Below are 21,558 nucleotides of genomic sequence, written 5' to 3' on the forward strand. Positions count from 1 at the left end.
TTAGTGACTGTGTCCTGATAGTTCTATGTTGTAATTTTATTATTCATTTTCTTCTAAAAATTCTTGAGAACTTTAATTATAATTTGTTTACTGTTCTAAATTGGTGCCTTGACCATTGGTAAACAGCTGTGGCTATTCATGTACTTATTCCTCATGTTGTATTTTTTGACATAGCAAAGGCCACTGAGGCAGTGTTCTTTTAATTTTTATTATGTCATTGTTGACAATTTTGAAAATAGAAAATACAATTGAGTAACATTGCCACCTAACCAAGATTGTTAAAACATTATTTTATACTACTGTAAGCTTTTCAGTAACAGAATGTTGGAACTTAAAATGTTTAGATGCAACAAAACAATTCAACAGTGTTGTTTTAGATGACTTGGATTCTTTCTTTCTGGCACACAAGGCAGTTGGCTCCGTTGATGCAAAAGTTTTTACTCCTGGCAGATAACAGTAATGAGAAGCCCAGAAATGCTCCCAGTGGGAACTAAGAACTAACATCAGAATAACTCTCTGCAGCATTGCTTATGACTGAATTATCAAGGTCACTAATTTATTTTTCCTACTAATTGCTGCTGACGATTATCTGGTGAAATGATAAGCATTTAGTCTAAGCCTGATTTTTTTGGAGCTGACAATATCTCAGCCCCTGCTGTCATGGTGAATACATGTTAGCATTTCTCATTGTCCAGAGGAAACTAAGCTATTTGCAAATCAAATGCATTAGATGATTATCTATTGAGCACCTACTTATATGTTGTACATTGGATTGTACCCTGGACATACAGAGACAAATAAAATAGCAACTTCCTGCCTCCTGGAGAGCTTTGAATCAAACAAGAAAAACAAGAATTAACTGTTGTTATACTGAGCACCTCTCTCCCCCACCCTGCCTGCCCACGCTGCCTGCCGTGGGGATTTTGATGACTAACCTGCCAATTTGGTACTGTTTATACATAACATGTGTCTGCAGCTTGGAATAGTTTGGAAATTTGTGTTTTAATTGTTTATAATTTAGGTGGAAGGAAAAAAAACCTTAATATTATTGCGATTAAATTATTACTACCATAAATGTATTTAAGTGCATACAATATCATGGAAAGACTAGTTTAAGCATAGAAATGGTACACTTCTATTTAGACTCATAAAATTGCTAAAAATAACATTCACAAAAAACTTTTCTCTAAAATACAGTGCTATTTGCATCAACCATGTAATTACTTTGCTCAGTGACAGCAAAGAAATTAACACATCTCATATAATTTGATTGAGATGACTTGGGCAATTAGAAATGGTAATTTTTAATAATTAATTTTAATTGAGAGATGTTTATATCCAGAAAAACATTTGAGAAGAATATGATACAGACTTAGAGAAAAACATGCATAAAATGACACGTTCCATAAGATTTATAGGCTCACAGTTACTTGGAATAGAATGGGAGTTAATGCTATGTCTTTTTCCCATTCTGCCAGCCAGAGAAGACCTCTTATTTAGAGGGCAGGGCTCCCTCCACTGTCTTAAATCAAGGCTCTGCTGTCTGACAAACTGCCCTCCATGATTTTCACAGGATATTTATAACATGGGGAAGTACTCAAAAAAGGAACATGTTTAATGAAGAGCTTTGCATATTACAGTGCTATACATCATATGGTTCAATTTAGATTCTCTGAAATTTATCAGAGTTAGAATGAAATTATCAAAAGGGGGAAAGTCACATGGCATTGGTACAAACAAGATGTGCCTATTTGTATTTATGTTTGCTAATGAAATTCAGCCATGATCCCCACTTTGATTTTAAGAGTCTCAGACCACCATTCAGTTTTATTCATTGTAATTAAATCTCTTGCCCACATGCAGACACAAGGGCAGCAAGAAAAGGGGGCATATTTTATCTTTTAAAGAGCTATTATATAGCTTTGATATGAAGCTCCAGGGGTTCAAAGATTTATAGTATTAAAGCGAAACAAGATGCCTCTCAGGGCACGGTCACCTCCTTCAGCAAATGGAGGAGCTGGGAGGGGGCTTGGACTCTGAATCCAGTGACCCCACAGAGGGCAGGGCTGAATTGGGGCTGATGGGGGCTGTGGAATTTGAAACAAACTGATGTAGACTCCGGTGTTGCTGCCAGAAGAGATAGAAAAAGGCAGATAAAAACACAGTTTGTCTTGACAGTAACTTGGGAGTGAAGTGGGCTAATTAATGTAGCTGTCTTGTGAAACAGCATTTTTAGACATGAAATTAATATTTTTATACATGAAATTCAGAGACATACATACCCTCATCCCCCACTCAACTGAATAGTCCAATAAATGGAACACTTAGGTTAACTTCATTAGTAAAAGACTAGGGAAAGCCTGTGGGCTTCCCTGGTGGTTGAGTAATAAAGAATCCACCTGTAATGCAGGAGCCTCAGGAGACACAGGTTCGATCCCTGGGTGGGGAAGATCCCCTGGAGGAGGAAATGGCAACCCACTCCAGTATCCTTGCCTGGAGAATCCCATGGACAGAGGAGCCCAATCACAGAGAGTCGGACACGACTGAAGCAACTTAGCAGGCATGCAGGGAAAGCCTGTTGCTTTCAGTTCACCCCACTGCCTCCTCCACCACATCCTCCAGCAAAGCCAAGCCAGTAGTCATAGAACCTCTGCCCTCGGTACCTTCTGCATCCCCATGGAGCAGAAGAGAGCTCTCGAGAAACCACCAGGCCCTCGGTAACCAGGGTGGCTCCTGTGGCCCACAAATCATCCAAAATGCAGAGTCTACCCTACATTTAGTTAATTGGGAGTTAACAGTAGTTTGGGAAAGGGTGAATGTAGGCTCCAAATCTTTTTATTGTCCTTTCTCTCCTGGATTTAGCCCAAATTGGCCAACTCCAAACCGACCCAGGCAGGCCACATTGTATGCTTGACCCTAAATCAGACACTGAGCACAGACTTATTAGAAAGACTTGAGCGCACATAAATGGTGCGTCATTCCCGTGAAGCTTCTAAAGGTGTGTGCTTTTGCCACAGAACTTTTCAGCCAGGTTGATCTTAATTATTTTGAGAGTTCGTCTCTTTATCAAAAGTAGTATTGGGGGCACTTGGGGATATTAAGTGATTTTCCAAGGGAGAGCTAATCAGATAGCCGAAGAGGCAGGCATAGAACTAAAAGCTCATCATGGCGTGTATTGTTCTAACTACTCAGCTGTCCTGTTTTGGACAATGAAGTCCTTCCCTCCCTCCAGCCCCTTCACTTTTGTTCTGCTCCCAAGGATTCTTTATCTGGAAAAACAATTTTTCCCCTGACATCTGTTTTCCCCGTTAAGGTCAGAAAAGCTGAACATACAGCTTTGGGCAGAATGAGAACCATCCTAGGTTGTCTGCCCCGTGACCACAGATCTGTGTGTCTCTCTCTGGGCAGTAGTTTTTTCATCTGTTAGATTAGGAACTGGACTAGAGGAGTTCTCAAAGACACTTTGCAATTCCAAAGTTTTATTGTTCCTTGATTTTAGATGTAAGCAAAAGATTTGTTCAACATGGTTTAGTAGGCTTAGTTTCCAAATCCCTCTGCCATTATGGAATTAAACGTGGTGTGGTGGGCTGCAGGGCTGCGCTCCCTCACAGCAGCATCCCGGCTCCTGGGAAGGAGAAGAACAATGACCGGTCTGCACGTGGCCCACAGTCAGAAGTGAGAGGGCCACAGGTAGCCTGTCTGCTATCTTCATAAAAGGCACGTCTGAAAACCTGAATTTTAAAAACATTTTATTTTGTATTGCGGTATAATTGATTAACAAACAAGGTTGTGATAGTTTCAGGTGAACAGTGAAGGGACTCAGCCATATGTATACTTGATCCATTCTCCTCCAAACTCCCCTCCTATCCAGGCTGCAGCATAACACTGAGCAGAGTTCCCTGTGCTATACAGTAGGTCCGTGTTGGTTATCCATTTTAAATGTAGCAGTTGAAAACCTTAGTTTCTATTTCTTCTGTATTAAATGCTAAGATTAGGATTCCCATTATGAAATACTGTCTAATGTGTAATCGTGACAGACTGAAAGAGTTCTGTATTTGTTGACAAAAGCATTTTGGAGTCCTGTTCATGGTGTGCTCACCTACTCCACTGTCGTTCTCAGCCCTCATTGTGCATCCAGGTCAAAGTGAAGAATTTTTTTTCAAAATGTATTTATTTACTTGGTTGCCTCAGGTCTTAGTTGCGGCATGTGGGATCTTTTGTTGTGGTATACACGCTCCGTAGTTGGAGCCTGTGGCCTTGGTTGCACCAGGGAGTGTGGGATCTTTGTTCCTCCACCAGGGATTGAACCCACGTTCCCCTGCATCGCTAGGTGGCTTCTTAACCACTGGACCACCAGGAAAGTCCCTGGATTGCTTTTAAAACATTCCAAACCCGAACTCCACTCAGACCAATAGACTTTAAAGAAGTGAAGCCAGAGTATCTGTTATTTTTGTAAAGCTCCCCCAAGTTATTTGGATGCACAGTGTTTTATTATTATTATTATTATTATTATTATTATATATTAACCTTTAAATTAGTCTGGAAAATAAGCACTAGTTGAGAGTGCCTCCAAACTGAAGATGATTTAGATTCAGGTCCCATCTCTGCACTCCAAGGATTGTGCCAAGCTAATCTAGTTTAAATCTTTGAAGTACAGTTTTAATTTAAGTGACCTTTAGCAAGACTTGAGTTTGTTAGGACTAGGAAATAGATATGTCTACAGTAATCTAGATGGAATAAATTAAGCTAGATTTGGAGGGGAGGAGTTGTTTTCTTTTGTTTAGTATAAGATAATGGTATAATGAAAAGAATACAGGTCTTGGATTTTGAATCCTAGACATATCACTTTAAAAAGGAGAATAATAAGACCTTTCTTTTTAATAGTTGTGGTAATGCTAAATTAGACATGGACATGAAATTATTGAATACTTCATAAGCCAATTTTTAAAAGTACAGTATTTTTTTTAATATTTGCCCCCCCCCCACTTTAAGAAATATACAAATCTCATGCCTTTTACCTGAAATTAAATATTGTGATTAAAAGTAGAAGAGCAAGCAAAAAGCCTGCCTTATTTTTTTCCCCCACTCTTGAGAATGACCCCTCAATGCATTTTACTTGTGGTGGTTAAACCGTTAACATTCAGTTGGAAGCTCTAGTGGCTGCAGGACTGTGTCACTCATCTTCGAGTCCTCTGTACCACCAAGCACACAGTGGCTTACACAGAGTTGGAACTCAATAAAGAGTTGCTGAAATCAGATTCTGCAAATTTATAAGAATTCAGATAATAGAACAAAAATCTTCTGTCTTAGACCTTTGAGAAATGAAGTATTTAAAAGTGAATTTGAGGCCTGCTATAATGAGATTTTTTCCCCATTTTTTTCCATCTTTATTGAGGGATAATTGAAACATATAAGGTTATATAACATATAAGGCTAGGTTTATTTAAAATCTTCCTTTTGTCTTAATGTAGGCATTTATCACTATAAACTTGCCTCTTAGAAGTTCTTCTGCTGCAGCCCATAAGTTTTGGTATGTTGTAGGGTTTTTTTGTTGTTGTTTCTCTTGAAATTTTTGTATTTCCCTTTTGACTTTTTTGTTGACCCATTGTTTATCCATGCAGGTGGGTTTTTTAAATTTCTACATATTTGTGAATTTTCTAGCTTTCCTCCTATCATTGATTTCTAGTTTCATTGTGTTTGGGAAATATGCTTGATAGGATTTCAGTGTTCTTAAGTTTGTTAAACCTTGTTTTGTGACTAACATATGAGAGCTGACTATATCGTTTCACTTAAATGATATCCCCTAATTTACATAGACTTTTATCACCCTTTTTTCATTCTTATTTCTTTTATCCTCTTAATGGATATCAAAAAATGTCTCTTCAAGTTGGCACATTGTTTCTTCTGTTTGGTTGAGTCTGTTTTTGAAGCTCTCTCTTGCATTTTTCACCCTTCAGCTCCAGAATTTTCGTCTCACTCTTTATGATTTCTGCCTCATTACTGAACTTCTCATTTTGCTCATGCATTGTTTTCTTGAGTTCACTAACTCAAACAACTCAGTCTGTCAGCTTTCTGACAGACAAATCTTACTGTGCTTTCTTAAGATAATCATTTTGAGTTCTTTTTCAAGTAACTCACAGATGCCTGTTTCTTTGGTCTTAGTCACAGGAAAAGTACTGAGCTCCTTTGGTGGTGGTACGGTTCCTTGCTTTTTCCTGTTTCTAGTAGCTTTGCATTGATGTTTGCGCATTTCAGGGGGCAGTCATCTCTTTCCGCCTTTTCAGACTGACTCTGGAAGAGAAGGACTTTCACCTGAAAGTGTCTGTGAGATCTCTGGCTGGATGGAATTCAGCAGCTCTGATGCTGGGGAAAGCACAGTGGCATAGTCTCCAGGCAGCTCCATCAGCAGCTGAGGTCAACTTTGGCAAAGACTGCGGGGCTCTTCAGTGGCCCAGACCACAGAGGTCCTGCCAGTGGCAGTGGAATCTACAGCTGTTGGGGTCCTCAATGACAGAGGCTGCTGGGGGTCTTCCTTTTTTGCCTGTGGGAGGAATTTCTAGCCAAAGGGATCCTTCTTGGCACCAGATTTAGCACACTGGCACTCAGTGGCAGTGGAGCCGGGGTTTTGGCATCAGGCACACGGGGCAGTTCCTTGGTCCTGGTGCACCAGTGCCGTTGCAGTGATGCTAGTACCAGTGCCTGAGGGTAGGCATGTGCACATCTTCCGCGGAGCCAGGGTCTGAGTCCTTGGGACTCACCACAGCGATTCGTGGCCCCAGGATGGGGAGATACAGTAGTGGCACAAACTGTGGGGTGGCAGCAATGGCACACCCTGGGGATGGTGGGTCCCAGTCCTGCCTCTGGCTCCAGGGCACAGGGTACGGAGCAGCCGCAGCTTAGCCTCAGCAATGCCAGGTCAAAGCCATGACTCAGGACCCAAAGGGTAGAACGCAGAGCTGTATCAGTGTAGCCCAGTGATGGCAAGCAATGCCATGACTTAGGACCCAGGAGCGGAACAGAAAGCAGCATCTGGGCCCCGCTGATAGTAGCTGCAGAACCCTGGAGGCAGGGTACAGAGAGCAGCAGTAGCTTCACTCCCATCAACGGTGAGATGCTATGGCATCATGGTCCCAGAGAGTGAGGCACAGGGGAGCAAGTCTCACCGCAGAGACAGCTCCAGCCCCAATAAGGAAACACAGCAGTGGGGACTCCATGCAGCTCAATGACTGGGTTCTTTGTTGATAAAGACTGTGGGGGTGCTTGGTAGCAAACGTCCACAGCATTGGGGAAGGGAGGTTTGCAGGGAATCTCCTGCTTTCCTTGTCCTCTGGGATGATATCCCTCCAAGGTGGGTCACTCTTTGTACTGAGCTCCTCTGGACTGGGATGGGTGAATAATGCAAATAAAATGCTTCCTACACTTTTCTGTATAGTCATACTTTTTTTGTTGTAATTCAGAGCTATTTTTTGACTGTAGTTGTTTATTGTTTTGTTGGGGAGACAAGCTTTGGGACCTCCTAGTTTGCCATCTTGCCGATGCTTGTCCCTACAATGAAATTCTTGTTTTATTTTACTTTAAAAAGCAGAATAAATCAGGAAGTGTAGTAGTGAGAATAAAGTGTAGGTCTGAACTGAAGGGGATAGTTTTATCTGTAATTAAAGTCTTACTAATCAGACTACTGGCACAAACAACACATATACACACACTCATATTCAACTTGGAACTGCAGGGTATGCTTTGTAGCATATTTATCTTCTTTTTGTTTAAGATATTTATTAACCTTTTCCTTTTTAATGTTAATTTGTATTCCTTAAAATGTGCAATTATGATGAACCATATAAGCAAAAGTAAACCAGTTTGGGATTTAAATGTTTTCCCTAGTTTGTTCATTGCCCCTGTGCACACAGACTTTTTAAATTCCTATATTAAAGGTACACACTTATGAGTTAATACCCCACCAGTGTCCAGTGCAGCAGGTAGAATCTGTGTCTACTTATCCAGGTAGATTGAGCTTCCAGTAACAGGTCATAATTTGGAGCTGAATCAATAAAAAAGAGTGTCAAAAATGGGGGACTAACGTGATACCCAATTTTAGGAAAAAAGACTTAAGAACTACAATTGGTCCTTTTAAAAAATTAAAATACATATAATATATATATATATGTGGAAGTGTTAAACTGCTCCATCGTGTCCAGCTCTTTGTGTCCCCATGGACTGTAGCCTGCCAGGCTCCTGTCCATGGAATTCTCCAGGCAAGAATACTGGAGGGGGTTGCTATTCCCTTCTGCAGGGGATCTTCCTGGATTGAACCCGGGGTCTCCTGCATTGCCAGCAGACCCCATCTGAGACACCAGGGAGGCCACATACATACACACACACACATATATGTATACATATATTCTTTGCTGGTACTTTGAGAGATACTAAAATACCTGAACTTTTCAATACATTTACATGGAAGTAAATAATAGTTGAGAACAGAACTCTAAAATCAGAAATGAAGCTTAAGTGGTATATAGCAAGTCAGAGCTGGTTTGAGGAGAGGGAGTCTGTGTTATTAATTAATTTATACTTTTCAGTAGTTGGGGAGGTCCTGGCTTTTTCTGCTCAAGGTCTGGGTTTTACGAAGAGTGTCTGTGAATTGTTCACAATATCTAACAATAGACAGTGAGTGGGACGCAGAGTGTTTCATGAGAACGTGGCCTCTGGAAGGCCCTCACACCAAGCAATGTTTAAATTTAGTTTCAGCATTCGCAGCACAAATAGAGAGAAATTCACAGTTGACACAAAGATGAGTTGTCTCCATCCATCTTCCTTTCAAGTTGCTTACTCTGGAAGGGATGCCAAATTTGGGACATTCCCATAATTGCCCTACACAGACAGACAACATACATCCTTTATACATCAAAAGGAAAAAGCAGTGACTCAGGGTGGAGGACCCTAGGGGATTGGTTTGCTGAAATTGCTCTTCACTAATTACACATGCCTGTTTGTTCCTTCTTTATTTTAGAATTAGAATAGGAAGAACTTATTCCAGAAATCCGGGTCAGCTCTAAACTTTGGTTTTCTTATTAAACTTGAGGGCCTCTGTTATTCAGTAAGCCTGTCATCTTTTAGTTGTTTGCAAACAGCTTTAATCAACTCACCTATGAAGGTGAAAAGAGACCTTTTCAACACTGGAGTAAACCACTTCATATCACCCACCCTGGAAAGATTAAACTTGGTAATTTCTCAGGTGGGCTCAGCCAAAACTTGGTCTTCTCCTGAGCCAAGATTACTTTTTCAAGCAAGGCTCACCTGAACCATTTATGTTGAAGAGGAATCCAGCTTTACTCCCAGGTCTGTTTATCTCCATGTAAACCATCCCTGGGCTTTAAATATTATGTTATGTTGAAGGTTGTCACAGTGGTTGTAAAACGTGAAACATCAAGGGTAAGAAGCAGAAAGTATTACTTTGGTGTGAGCCTCTCGAAGGCGGCCGTGGTGGAAGGGGCTATTTCAGGGCCTGAGGCTCCCCTGCCTGTGGTTGTGGGAAGACACCCTATCCGTTCCTGCAAGTTATTTGTGGCTCTCCAAGGAGCTCATTTTCCACTGTTCTCCTGTGCATGGTCTTAGGAGCTCGAGTTAGAATTTTCTAGCCTTTGTTTGCACGTGTGCTTCAGTCCAAAAGTGCCCTATGACGCAGAGAGCCCGGTAGTAGGATGGAGCTCACAGAGCAAGCCCCAAAGAAGGGTTCTATGGGATCTGTTTTCTCATCCTTGATACGCTGATCCAGAGTGAACTGTGTAACAGCCCACTAATGAAATTTCAACCAGGGCTTCCAAGCCTGACAACCATAGTAAATCCTGTATAAGCAGGAGATTTGGAGGGAAGGTTTTGAAGCTAATTGAATTTTATGATTAAGAGAAAGTTATTCAGAAAACCGTTTTTGTTTCACCTCATGTTGGTAGAAGTCTTTGTCAAAAACTTGGGTTTTACCTTTCTTTTTTTTTCTGTATAATTAAAAATAATCATTTTTTAGAATTAAACTCTTCTGCACATTCCTAACATTATCTTAATCATAAAAGCTTATTCTGTATTTCCTGTAGGATGGCTGCTGAAGGTAAATTTATTGGACTGAAAGTTTATATACTCCAGAACAACCCCAGAATTATTAGCTTAAAAGAACAAAAAATTCATGATGTTATGAGGATTTGTCTTTTTTCCATTTTTCTGAAAATAAATTATAGAAAATTTTCATCTAATTGAAGGTTACAGATTCTCTGAAGGTGGCTGGTCCAAGTTTAACTAATGAAAACTATGGTGGTGAAGAGAGGAATTTTATTCCTAAATCCTGGATTTCAGTTCTGCTTCACTGTATGTCTCATTGTAGAAGGCCCTGTATGGCCCAATTCTTCCAGTTCTGAAATACAAAATATATCTCTTGAGGTGAAATGTTGCTTTCTTTATGGAGTGTATTATATTATTATGCTGTGTTACTTTCTTTACTGGAATATATTACATTATTACAATTACAAAAATTACTACATTTTTCTTTTATGGGTATATTTTTATCCCATCATGAATATCTATCTATCTATATATATATACACATAATAAAATTATGTAAGATTCAAATTTTCTGTAATGCCTATAATGTACAGAACTCCTTAGCACCATATTGGGTAAGGGGTCCTCTATTACTATCTGTTCCCATAGCTTTTTACTGAGACTATAAATTAGGCCTGGGAAGGATATAATGAGTCGGTAATTTATAGACTATTAAGATACTTAGTTAGAAGTGATTCTTGGGCATGTCCAATAGAGAACACATGTTTCTAAAGGACAAACAGATTCAACACAACGTGTCTTTGGCCTAACCAAGCCCAACCAATTAACAAAATGGGATGTCTTATTTTACATTTCTCCCACTCCCCCGAAATAGAATCACTAACCACTTGTTAACCACACTGACTTTTTAACCGAGCAGTTGCTAATGCTTGGCCACCAGCAGTGTTCAGACGAAGCACCCTACTAGACTGTAGCCAGCCAAGCCCCAGACAGGAAGAAAGTGCTGCCTGCTCTTCTGCCCCCTTTCCTGCTTTGACTTGATGTGATGATTCACGGCAGATTTCTTCTTCTTTGACAGAGTGCCTACCGCAGGAATGGGATGGCTTTTCTGGCCTGCTGATGTGACTGCGACTGCGGCAACAGGAAAGGCAATGTTATATTAAGGTGATTTCTGTTCCCCTCCTTGGGCAAAATAAAATACAAGTTTACCCTCTCCACAGCCTTGGGAGTGGGTTGGTTTGTTGTGACTATCAACTGACTGACTCCAGCCCTTCTCCAACCCCCTCAACGCTTGGTCTTGTTTACTGGATGGGCCATTTAGCCAATTAATGGCAGGATGTTCAGGGTGGTGTGTAGGTGGACAAGAATGCAATTTTGCAATTTGAATTTGGAATAGAGCTGCTCTCAGTTCACATAACTTAAAAGCAGGGTCTTTTTTTTTTTTTTCCTCAGTGTTTAGTCTGTGTTTTATTTGATGCATTTTGTAATCCAGGTTTGGGACAAAGGAATCACAATTAAAAGGACAGTCACATTTCCCTTTGCACTGTCCCACCAACTCTACTTTCTGACATTTGGTGACTAGATCTTCATGTATTTTACAGATACTTGTCCACCTTGTGAACTCAGACTAATCAAAGACCCGATAGGCCCGATGAACTGTCTGTTCCTGTCTTTTCTTCCCTTCACCCCATGTATTGTACATCTGTCCTTCTTACGGCATCTGCCCAGCTTTCCAAGTATCTGCCTGTGGTGTATTTTTTCCCTCATAGAACTCTTCCCGTCTTCATTTCTCTCCTTTCCCTGTCCCTTGGATCCCCAGGCCCACCCCTCACACACACCATACCCATTTAGAAGCCAAGCAGTTAGAATCAGTGGAAGGGCAGCTGAGTGATCGGTTTTCTCACTCTTTTATTCTTCCTAGACTGAGTGTGGGCTGGGCACTTCCCTGCTCTAGCAGCTGAGTCATCCTTCTGACATCTATACTTTCTCCAACAAATGAGGAACTGTCACTCTTGGAAACAAACTTGAATATAGAAGTAATATACAGATCTTGATTCAACTTGAATTGGAAAAAAAGGAAGTTATCTCTTTCATACTTGATGAGTTTTGCGTAATTTTACTTTTATTGTAGTTTCTACATGCACTGAGACAACCTTTGTCAAGAATTAATAAAAATATAAATGAGAAGCGTGAAGGATTTTCCTGCTATGACCAGATCACAGTGAGACCCAGCTAACGGGATTGTGCCACAATAGCTTCCCTGGTGGCTCAGACGGTAAAGCGTCTGCCTGCAATGCAGGAGAGCCGGGTTCAATTCCTGGGTCGGGAAGATCCCCTGGAGAAGGAAATGGCAATCCACTGCAGCACTCTTGCCTGGAAAATCCCATGGATGGAGGAGCCTGATAGGCTACAGTCCGTAGGGTCGCAAAGAATCGGACATGACTGAGCAACTTCACTTTTACTTTTTCATTCACATTTGTGAACTATCATTTACCTGTTCTGTGTTAGTCCTTCTGGAAAAAATCTTCATGTCAAGAACAACAACAACAAAACACAGATATATAATATCAAAAAATTGCCGAAGGGTTTTGATGTTCCATCTGTGATTGGTGAAATGTATGATTAAACTTTTCTTTTTATCATCATTCTTATTTTTCTTGGCGTCCCTAATCACAGAAAATTATAAGCTTGCAGTAAACATCCTAACTTTTTTAAATGACAGCATTTATTGTATTTGGTTTCTGTGCCAGGCTCATAGATGTATAAAATCTTCAGGAGCTGATTTTTCACATCAAAATTCCTCCTCTCCCACATTATACATTTTAAAGTATGCACAAGGCAGAAAATATAAGGTTTAGGTTTTTCCCCTTCATTTTATTCTACCTGATCTCCTTATAGTCCCAGAGAAGGAAGACTCAACGTACATTTCTCTCAGAAATATGACAGGTCTATGTTTTTGTTGGTCTGGCGTATGTTTGTCTATCTTGAACAGTCTGACAGGTAATTATTTATAAAATCTGGTTTTGCCCAGTAAGTCCATATAATAACCTTTCACTTTTCATCATAAGCCAATGAGCTGAATTTAGAATAAAACAAGGTCATTTATGTCTGTCCTGAACCAGCCTAGATGTCCCCGTAATTGCTCAATATTAATATTTGTAATTCTTTTTTTTCTTGTCTACACTTAGGTTCTTTTTCTGACTCTTTCCACAACGCTAAATTTGAAGTGAAATAAAATTTCCTTAAGCAGTGAGTATAGGGGAAAAAAAGATTTATGAAAGGAAAGTTTCAGAAATCGTGACTTAAATAAATTGTTCTTTCAAGATTAAAATATTATGTGGAATCATAAAATGTCAGAGTAGAAGATGGTCTTAAAGACCATTGACTACATCCACTCATTTTACAGATGGAAAATGATGGCTTAGAGAGGGAAACTGACTTTCCCAAGGTCACTCAACAGCGGCTGTGACAGACCAGAGGCCAGACTCATTGTCCCTTATTCTCAGTTTAGTCTTATACCCTCCCATTCTGGATCTGCCTTAGATGTCACCAACACATGTCAGGGTTTTATGGCATGTTTGTCTTAGACAATAGCCGAAACTTATTTTGTGAAAGTGAAAGTGTTAGTCACTCAGCCGTGTCTGACTCTGCAACCCCATAAACTGTAGCCCACCAGGCTCCTCTGTCCATGAAATTTCCCAGGGAAGAATACTGGAGTGCATTGCCATTTCCATCTCCGGGGAATCTTCCTAACTCAGGGATTGAACCTGTGATCTGTCTTTGCATCTCGGGCAGATTCTGAGTCATCGGGGAAGCCCCGAAACTCTTATTTTTTAAATGATTCTGATTATGGACATATTCTAAAGCACAAGCGTTAGATTAAAATCTTCAGATGGGCTGTGATATTAATTAACTAATGTGTTATATGTCAGTTGTACATCAATTTTTAAAAAGAAGTCAGGCACATGAAAAGATGTTCAGCATCACTAATTATTGGAGAAATACAAATCAGAACTACAATGAGGTATCGCCTCACACTGGTCAGAATGGCCATCATCAAAATGTCTACAAACAATAAATGCTGGAGAGGATGTGGAGCAAAGAGAACCTTCATACACTGTTGGTGGGAATGTAAATTAGTACAGCCACTAGGGAGAACACTCTGGAGGTTCCTTAAAAAACTAAAAATAGAGCTACCCTATGACCCATCAATCCAACTCTGGGGCCTGTATCTGAAGAAAACTGTGCTTCAAAAAGGTCCTGCACCCTAGTGTTCATTGCAGCACTGTTTACAATAACCAGGACATGGAAGCAATCTAAATGTCCATCAACAGATGAATGGATGAAGAAGATGTGGTGTGTATAGACAGTGGAGTATTACTCAGCCAAAAAAAAGAACAAAATGATGCCGTTTGCAGCAACATTGGACGGACCCAGGGATTATCCTGTGTGCTGCACTTAGTCGCTCAGTTGTGTCCTGCCAGGCTCCTCTGTCCTTGGGGATTCTCCAGGAAGGAATACTGCCATGCCCTCCTCCAGGGGATCGTCCCAACCCAGGGATCAAACCCAGGGCTCGTGCAGTGCAGGAGGATACTAAGTGAAATAAGTCACTTAGCAGACAAATATCATATGATATCATTTATATGTGGAATTTAAAAAATCATACAAATGAATGTGTTTGCAAAACGGACTCTCAGAAAAACAAACTTATGGTTACCAAAAGGGAAAGATGGAGGGTAGTGGATAAATTAAGAGGTTGGGATTAACATATACACGCTCCAGTACACAAAGTAAATATAATCGGCAAGAACCTACTGTATAGCACAGGAAACTCTACCCAACACTCTCTAATGCCCTATGTGGGGAAAGAATCTGAAAAAGAAGAGATGTGTGCGTATGCATAACTAATTAACTTTGCTATATACCTGGAATTAATACAGTATTGTAAATTAATTATGCTACAACATAAAATGAAAAGTTAAAGCTAAACAAAATAAAAAGTCAGGCTCAATTCTAAATCAAATGGGAATATACAAAATAGTTTCTATTTTTGTAGCTCTGTGCTTAGGAGATGAAATTTGAAAAGAAAGAAATCAGGTAAGTAAATAACTTCTCTTATGAGACATTGATGCTGCCTTGTAGACATGAGAATAAAAGAAATAGAAGTATTTCTCCCTCGGATCCCTTAGAAAACTAGGAATAAAACTACCATATAGCCCAGCAATCTTATTACTAGGCATATACCCCAAGGAAACCAAAATTGAAACAGACATATGTACCCCAGTGTTCTCTGTAGCACTATTTACAATAGCCAGGACATGGAAGCAACCTAGATGTCCATCAACAGATGAATGGATAAGAAAGCTGTGGTACATATACACAATGGAATATTGCTCAGCCATGAAAGGAAACATATTTGAGTCAGGTCTAATGAGGTGGATGAACTTAGAGCCTGTTATACAAAGTGAAGTTAGTCAGAAAGAGAAAAACATATTGTATAGTAACACATATATATGGACTCTAGAAAGACCTACTGATGAACCTATATGCAGGGCAGCAATTAGGGGCTTCCCTGGTGGCTCAGAGGGTAAAGCGTCTGCCTGCAATGTGGGAGACCCAGGTTTCATCCCTGGTTGGGAAGATCCCCTGGAGAAGGAAATGGCAACCCACTCCAGTATTCTTGCCTGGAAAATCCATAGATGGAGGAGCCTGGCAGACTATAGTCCATGAGGTCACAAAAAGTCGGACACAACTGAGCGACCACTTCAATGGAATGTAAACATAGAAAACAGACTTACGGACCTGGGGGAGGGTACAGGGAGGAAGGAGAGGGTGGGACAAATGGAGAGAGTAATGTGGAAACATATACACTACTGTGCAACATAGACAGCCAATGTGAATTTGCTGTATAATTCAGGGGACTCAACCCAGAGCTCTGTAACAACCTAGAAGAGTGGGATTGGGTGGCAGGCGGAAGGGAAGTTCAAGAGGGAGGAGATGCATGTATACCTATGGCTGATTCATGTTGATGTATGGCAGAAACCAACACAGTATTGTGGAGCAGTTATCCCACAATTAAAAATAAATTAAAAAAAAATAAATATTTCTCCCTTCACCTGAATTTGGAAATGCAACTTTCTAAACATGCCATTTTGAGAATATGTCATTAACCTTCTGTCTGCACATATTGCAATAGTTGAGATTCAAAAATAATGTTCCAGTTTTAGAGGCAAGAGTTGTTATTTAAAAACCATCAGAAGCATAACTGTTTTTAATGGTGTGTATAATTTCTGTATTTGGGATGAATTCCTTATTTCTTACTCTATGTTCTTTGTTCCTATAAAATAATAAACAATCTACTTTTAATGCTTTTACCATGTAGAAGACAGATAAACATAACTGGTAATTCTTGGTCTGAGAGTAAACAAGTTTACTTGTCTAAAAATAATAAAATTTAATTTTATGAAAAAAAATTTATATAGTTCCCAAATCAGGCATTTCTTTCCACTTCATATAACCCCTTATGTAAAACTGAGTCACTACAGAGAAAACAGTCCCTCATCTGCCCTCCTGGAATTTAGATAGACCCTTCCCAAGTTGCATTTAAAATTCTACCATCAACCATGTATACATCTTATAAAATATTTTACAGTTTCCTGCATGCTCTGGCTGAACATTTCATAGTACATAAACACTTCTGCAAATAATATAAGGGCATCAAGTTGAATATGTCATAGCAGTGGCGGCCACATTAAGCTGATTCTTCATCAATTTATTTTCTTATTTTTATCTTCTTGTTTGAAAGACAAGATGAAACTTTCTGTGCTCTTATTGTATAGTTGGTGGGGGATGGGGAACAAGGGCAGACAGGGGACTCTAGCAGTTTTAGTGGAGTCGTGTTCATTAAAGGAAAGGCTTTCTGCAGAGGGCGTCAAGCCAAGCTTAAACAACAAATCTCTGCCTGCAGGAATTGGATGTAAATGTGATGGTTAAATAAGGGCCAGATGGTTTTAAAAGCTCAAATATTAAAAAGTCATATCTCTTAAAGTAAGTTTCTAGTGTCAGGACTAGGATAGTGATACCATAGCACTTAAGAAAAAAAAAAGAAAGAGACTTGCATTTTTTTTCTGGAAGAAAATATCAAATATTCAGGCTGTCGTAAGTCATGAGAGTTTTGGCAATTGAAGCATATTTTAAAACAATCAATTCCTACAAAGTCATGAGAAACCCAGATACAATATTTCATTGTTGGAAACCACTGTAACTCTGTATAGGGTATTATATTCATGTTCTCCTTTCTGCTCATCACCACCCAATCTTCACTGTTCCTTTTTTTTTTTTTTTCCAAAGAGTATAAAACTAGAAAAAGATACAGGAAAAATCAAGAAGCAAGATGTTTACTTATATAACTGTTTAACAGTTAACTTGCTATCAAAAATAATTTATCATATCAGCATTTTAATAGTGTTTCACATAATAATCGTAGTTTCACATAATAATCGTAGGACACCATGTGCCACCCTGTATCCTAAGCACTTTATGTGATTATCTGATTAAATCCTCACAACCCCACTATGAGAGATGCATTGTCATTCTCTGTGTTGCCTGTAGAAAGCAAATTTAAGAACTGAAGGTTTGAACTTGCCTGGTGGTCCCGTGGTTAAGAGCCTGCCTGCCAGTGCAGGAGACCCAGATTTGAACCCTGGCCCGGGGAGATTCCACATGCTAAACCCATGTGTCACAACTACTGAGCCCATGCTCTGCAACATGAGAAGCCCACACGCACCACTAGAGAAGGCCCACGCATAGCAACAAAGACCCAGTCCAACCAAAAGTAAATAATTTTTAAAAAAAGGATGGTTCAGTGCCTGATGCAGAAGTGCCCAGGATGGAGCTAGCTTTAGTACCCAACACTCTGACCCCAAAGCTCATGGTCTAAACCAGTGTTATACCACGTGTATTGTACTAAAGATTTCTGATAACAGAATTGCCCTGAACTTAGAAGTATTTTCAATACCAAAAAACTTGATTACAAGAAAATTCTATTTTAACTTAACATTCCTTCCCTGAGGCCAAGTATTATATATATAATAGAATATCATATAATGTATAACAGACTATAATTATATAGAATGATGCCAAGTCCTCTGTGATGTCTTGAACCTTAAGATAAATACATAGGATCAATACACATACTAAGAATCCCTGTACAAATTATGAGGAAAACTTCCCAAAGATCCATGTATACAAAGCCTCTCCTTTGTGGAACCAGATTTCTCTAGAAGGCTATCATTACACAGGCTACTATTTTATGCTTTCATACAAGCTATTTCATGTTATAAAACAATCCCCATCATGTTTACATGTGTTTGCAGTGGCCGATCCAGAAGTACATGCAGCAACCCCTTGTAACTTTATACAAATGCCCCTTTTAGGTATTTGCCTGTTAATTGTGATACAGTCTTGTTTCTCCCAGCCCAGGATGTGTAATTTTGTGCGTGGGATAGTGGTGGACAGAGATAAGGAAGGAAGTGGAAAAAAAGTTGCTGAACACAATTTGCATTAGAAATGATGGTTTTCCTCTCTCATTAGCAGCTTCTTTAATTCAGCCCTAGGTCTGTTTTGCCTCAGAACAAGTCACTTTCAAATTTCTATTTGTTAAGCTGTCCTCTAGCAGTGCAGCAGCCTGTGGTACTAGGTACCCGCAGGCTTCTTTTGCAAACGCCGTTGATTTACTTCTGCCAACCACTTTACTTGGGAGAAGTTAGTTCACCTGCCAGTACATTGGCCTCTTCCCATCACTCCTTCCAGACTGTATGTGCCAATCCGTTGAGCAGTGCTTAAGCAGCAGTGACTCCTGCAGGTTGGCTGGCCACACTTCCATAGGTTTGGCCTGGAAAGAGACAGTGAGCCCAGATGGTGCTGGAAGTTGGGACTTACGTGGCAGCCTCAGCAAGATCAGCATGGTGTCAGCTTTCCACTGTCCTGGGACTTTCCTGGCGGTCCAGTGGTTACGACTCCGTGCTCCCAATGCAGGGGGCTTAGGTACAATCCCTGGTCAGGGAACTGGATCCCATGTGCCACAGCTAAGACCTGGCACAGTGAAAAAACCAAACAGGACTTCCCATGGTCCTAATCCCACAGGAAGATACCAGATCTAGGGGCCAGATGACAGAAAATAAGAGTGGTGGGTCACCGAGTCATGGAATGCCAACTCTAATTAAACCACCAGGCAGTTTTCCAGCTTTTATCCATACCCAAAAGGAGGTCAAGGTGGAAAATCTCATGTGTCTCCAGAACCAGGGAGGCAGATGATTCCTTGTGGCAGCCCCTCCCTAGACTGGCTATCTTGTCATGTCCCTGGGACAATTGCTGAGTGAGGTAGAACCTTGCCACATGGCCCATGTGGAAACATGAAAGGTCTTAGGGTGCCTTCCCCTGAAATATGCAGTCACGTGTCTGTGAACCGTATGGAAAATCCGTCTGCCTCTTCCTGGATTTGCAAGATGGCCTCCTTCCCCAACTCCTTCCCATAAAACTTCCTGCCTGCCTTAGGGCACGGTGCCTTCTGCGTCTGCTGAGCTTTTTATGCTCCTGTTGGTCTCTATACTTTCTGTTTTCTGTCCCTAATCATCTCTCCATGTATTTTGTAGCCTGCCCCAGATTAAGAATTTCTTGAGTGCAAGTCTCAAATCTATACCTCTTTGTAATCACCACATGCACATATTAGGTATTCAATAAACATCTATTGGTTGGTTGACAGAAAAGAAAATAGGCATTTAAACATCATTTTTTTCTTTTTTTGGTTAAGTCTATGTTTAATCTTCTATGGATACTTGTTTGCCTTTGGCTTCAAATCTCAAGAACTATAGATGATCCCAGCCTTTTTCGTAATGACAGTAACACAGTATCTCAAGAGAAATCACTTCAAAGCAGGCCATGAGTCAGGTTTCTTGTGGCTTTTAGGATCTGACTACAGGCTTCCCAAGTGGCTCAGTGGTAAAGAATCTGCCTGCCAACACAGAACATGGAAGAGATGTGGGTTCAATCCCTGAGTCAAAAAGATCTCCTGGAGAAGGAAACGGCAACCCACTCCAGTATTCTTGCCTGGAAAAATCCTGGCGGGCTATGTATGGTCCATGAGGTTGCAAAGAGTTGCACACAACTGATCGACTGAACACACACTCAGACTACAGTTTGATCTGAAGGGGTTAATGACCTCAGACAGGAAGGGAACCTTAGTCACACTCGTATACTACTAAAGACCTCAGAACCTTCGTGCCGGCTTGAGTCTAGACTTACAGGCTCACTTGCCATTTTTGTTTGTAGCACTATCCTTAAAAGCCTGCTGGGCCTCCCACTGGTTTACTGCAAGGACAGTGAGCCGTTTTAGGATGAGGTTTCCCTAAGGTAACATGTCCACTGAACTTAAAGTAAATACGAAGATCTATTTAGATTGGAAATAATGAGATTTTGTGAACTGGAAGCAACAGTTTTTCACCCAGAAGGAGCTGGCAGTTAGAATGTCTGCTTTCTTGATCTCTATTCATTCATTCATTGATTCAAAAACAAATTTTAGCACCTATGAAATCCAAAGCAACCAACATGGATTGACAGTTCCCAAAGAGTGAGACAAGGATCTGGGGGAAACCAAGGAATTACAAAAGGGATTTGATTTAAAGGAGCAAGAGACACTTGGATTAAATTATCTATAGACTAAATATGTTACATGTTTTGCCAACATAGGGATCACTCTACTTTAGACATTTGCATACATGCCACTGTGATCTATAAAATACAAATTCATTTAAAATTGACACTAGGACTTCCCTGCTGGTCCAGTAGCTAAGACTCCATACCATTAATGCTGGGGCCTGGGTTCAATCCCTGGTCAGGGAATTAGACCCCACGGGCTGCCACTGCGGAAACATAGATCACATTCCCGAGTGCTGCAACAAAGACCCAGTGTAGACAAGTAAATAAATGTTTAAAAAATTTTTCTTTGTAAGTGACACTGAAATCCTGGTAGCTCTTTGACATTGCATATCTTTTTTTCACTCAAGATGTAGCAGAAGTACATGTTACAGAATGCCTAGGTCAGGGACTTTGTTTCTGTTAAAAAGTGATTCTCAAGCTCAAAAAAAAAAAAAAAGATAACTGCTGCTCTCTGTGCTTTTACAGTAACTGCCATTGTCTCCATAGCCCTTCAGTGGTAAGTTGTGCTTCTGAAGGTTTTAAACTTGTTTAGCTTGGATTTGAGGGTTGTTTTTTTTTTTTCTCTTTTGACATAAAGTATCACCTGAACTTTTTTCACATGTCTTATTTTGGGGAAAATTTATCTTTTTAACATTTTAACATTAGGAAGTTTTGCTTTTCCTGACATTTTATTGCTTTGCATATTTGAAACATTTCAATCCCAGACAATAAATACTATGTGATTATTATTTTCATATGAATAGGCTATTTCCTCCTGTTTTTTTCTAACCCACTTTCCCAGCTAATACTCCA

The 21,558-nt window shown here is 40.1% G+C and overlaps 1 protein-coding gene across 2 annotated transcripts in view; it reads left to right on the forward strand.

Annotated features, from left to right (window-relative positions):
* Positions 1-12,586, forward strand: part of SUPT3H (SPT3 homolog, SAGA and STAGA complex component) — a 399,266-nt gene extending 386,680 nt beyond the window's left edge. Inside the window, exons 12-13 of one of the 2 annotated variants that reach the window (XM_052647809.1) lie at positions 11,129-11,214; positions 11,972-12,586. In XM_052647809.1, the coding sequence (XP_052503769.1) occupies positions 11,129-11,170 (42 nt within the window). In that variant the 3' untranslated portion in view covers positions 11,171-11,214; positions 11,972-12,586. The remainder of the gene's footprint in view (positions 1-11,128; positions 11,215-11,971) is intronic. The other variant, XM_052647810.1, reaches the window with a different exon arrangement.
* Positions 12,587-21,558: the final 8,972 nt, after the last annotated feature.

This window comes from Budorcas taxicolor, chromosome 11 (assembly GCF_023091745.1).
Source record: "Budorcas taxicolor isolate Tak-1 chromosome 11, Takin1.1, whole genome shotgun sequence".
NCBI classification, from domain to species: domain Eukaryota; kingdom Metazoa; phylum Chordata; class Mammalia; order Artiodactyla; family Bovidae; genus Budorcas; species Budorcas taxicolor.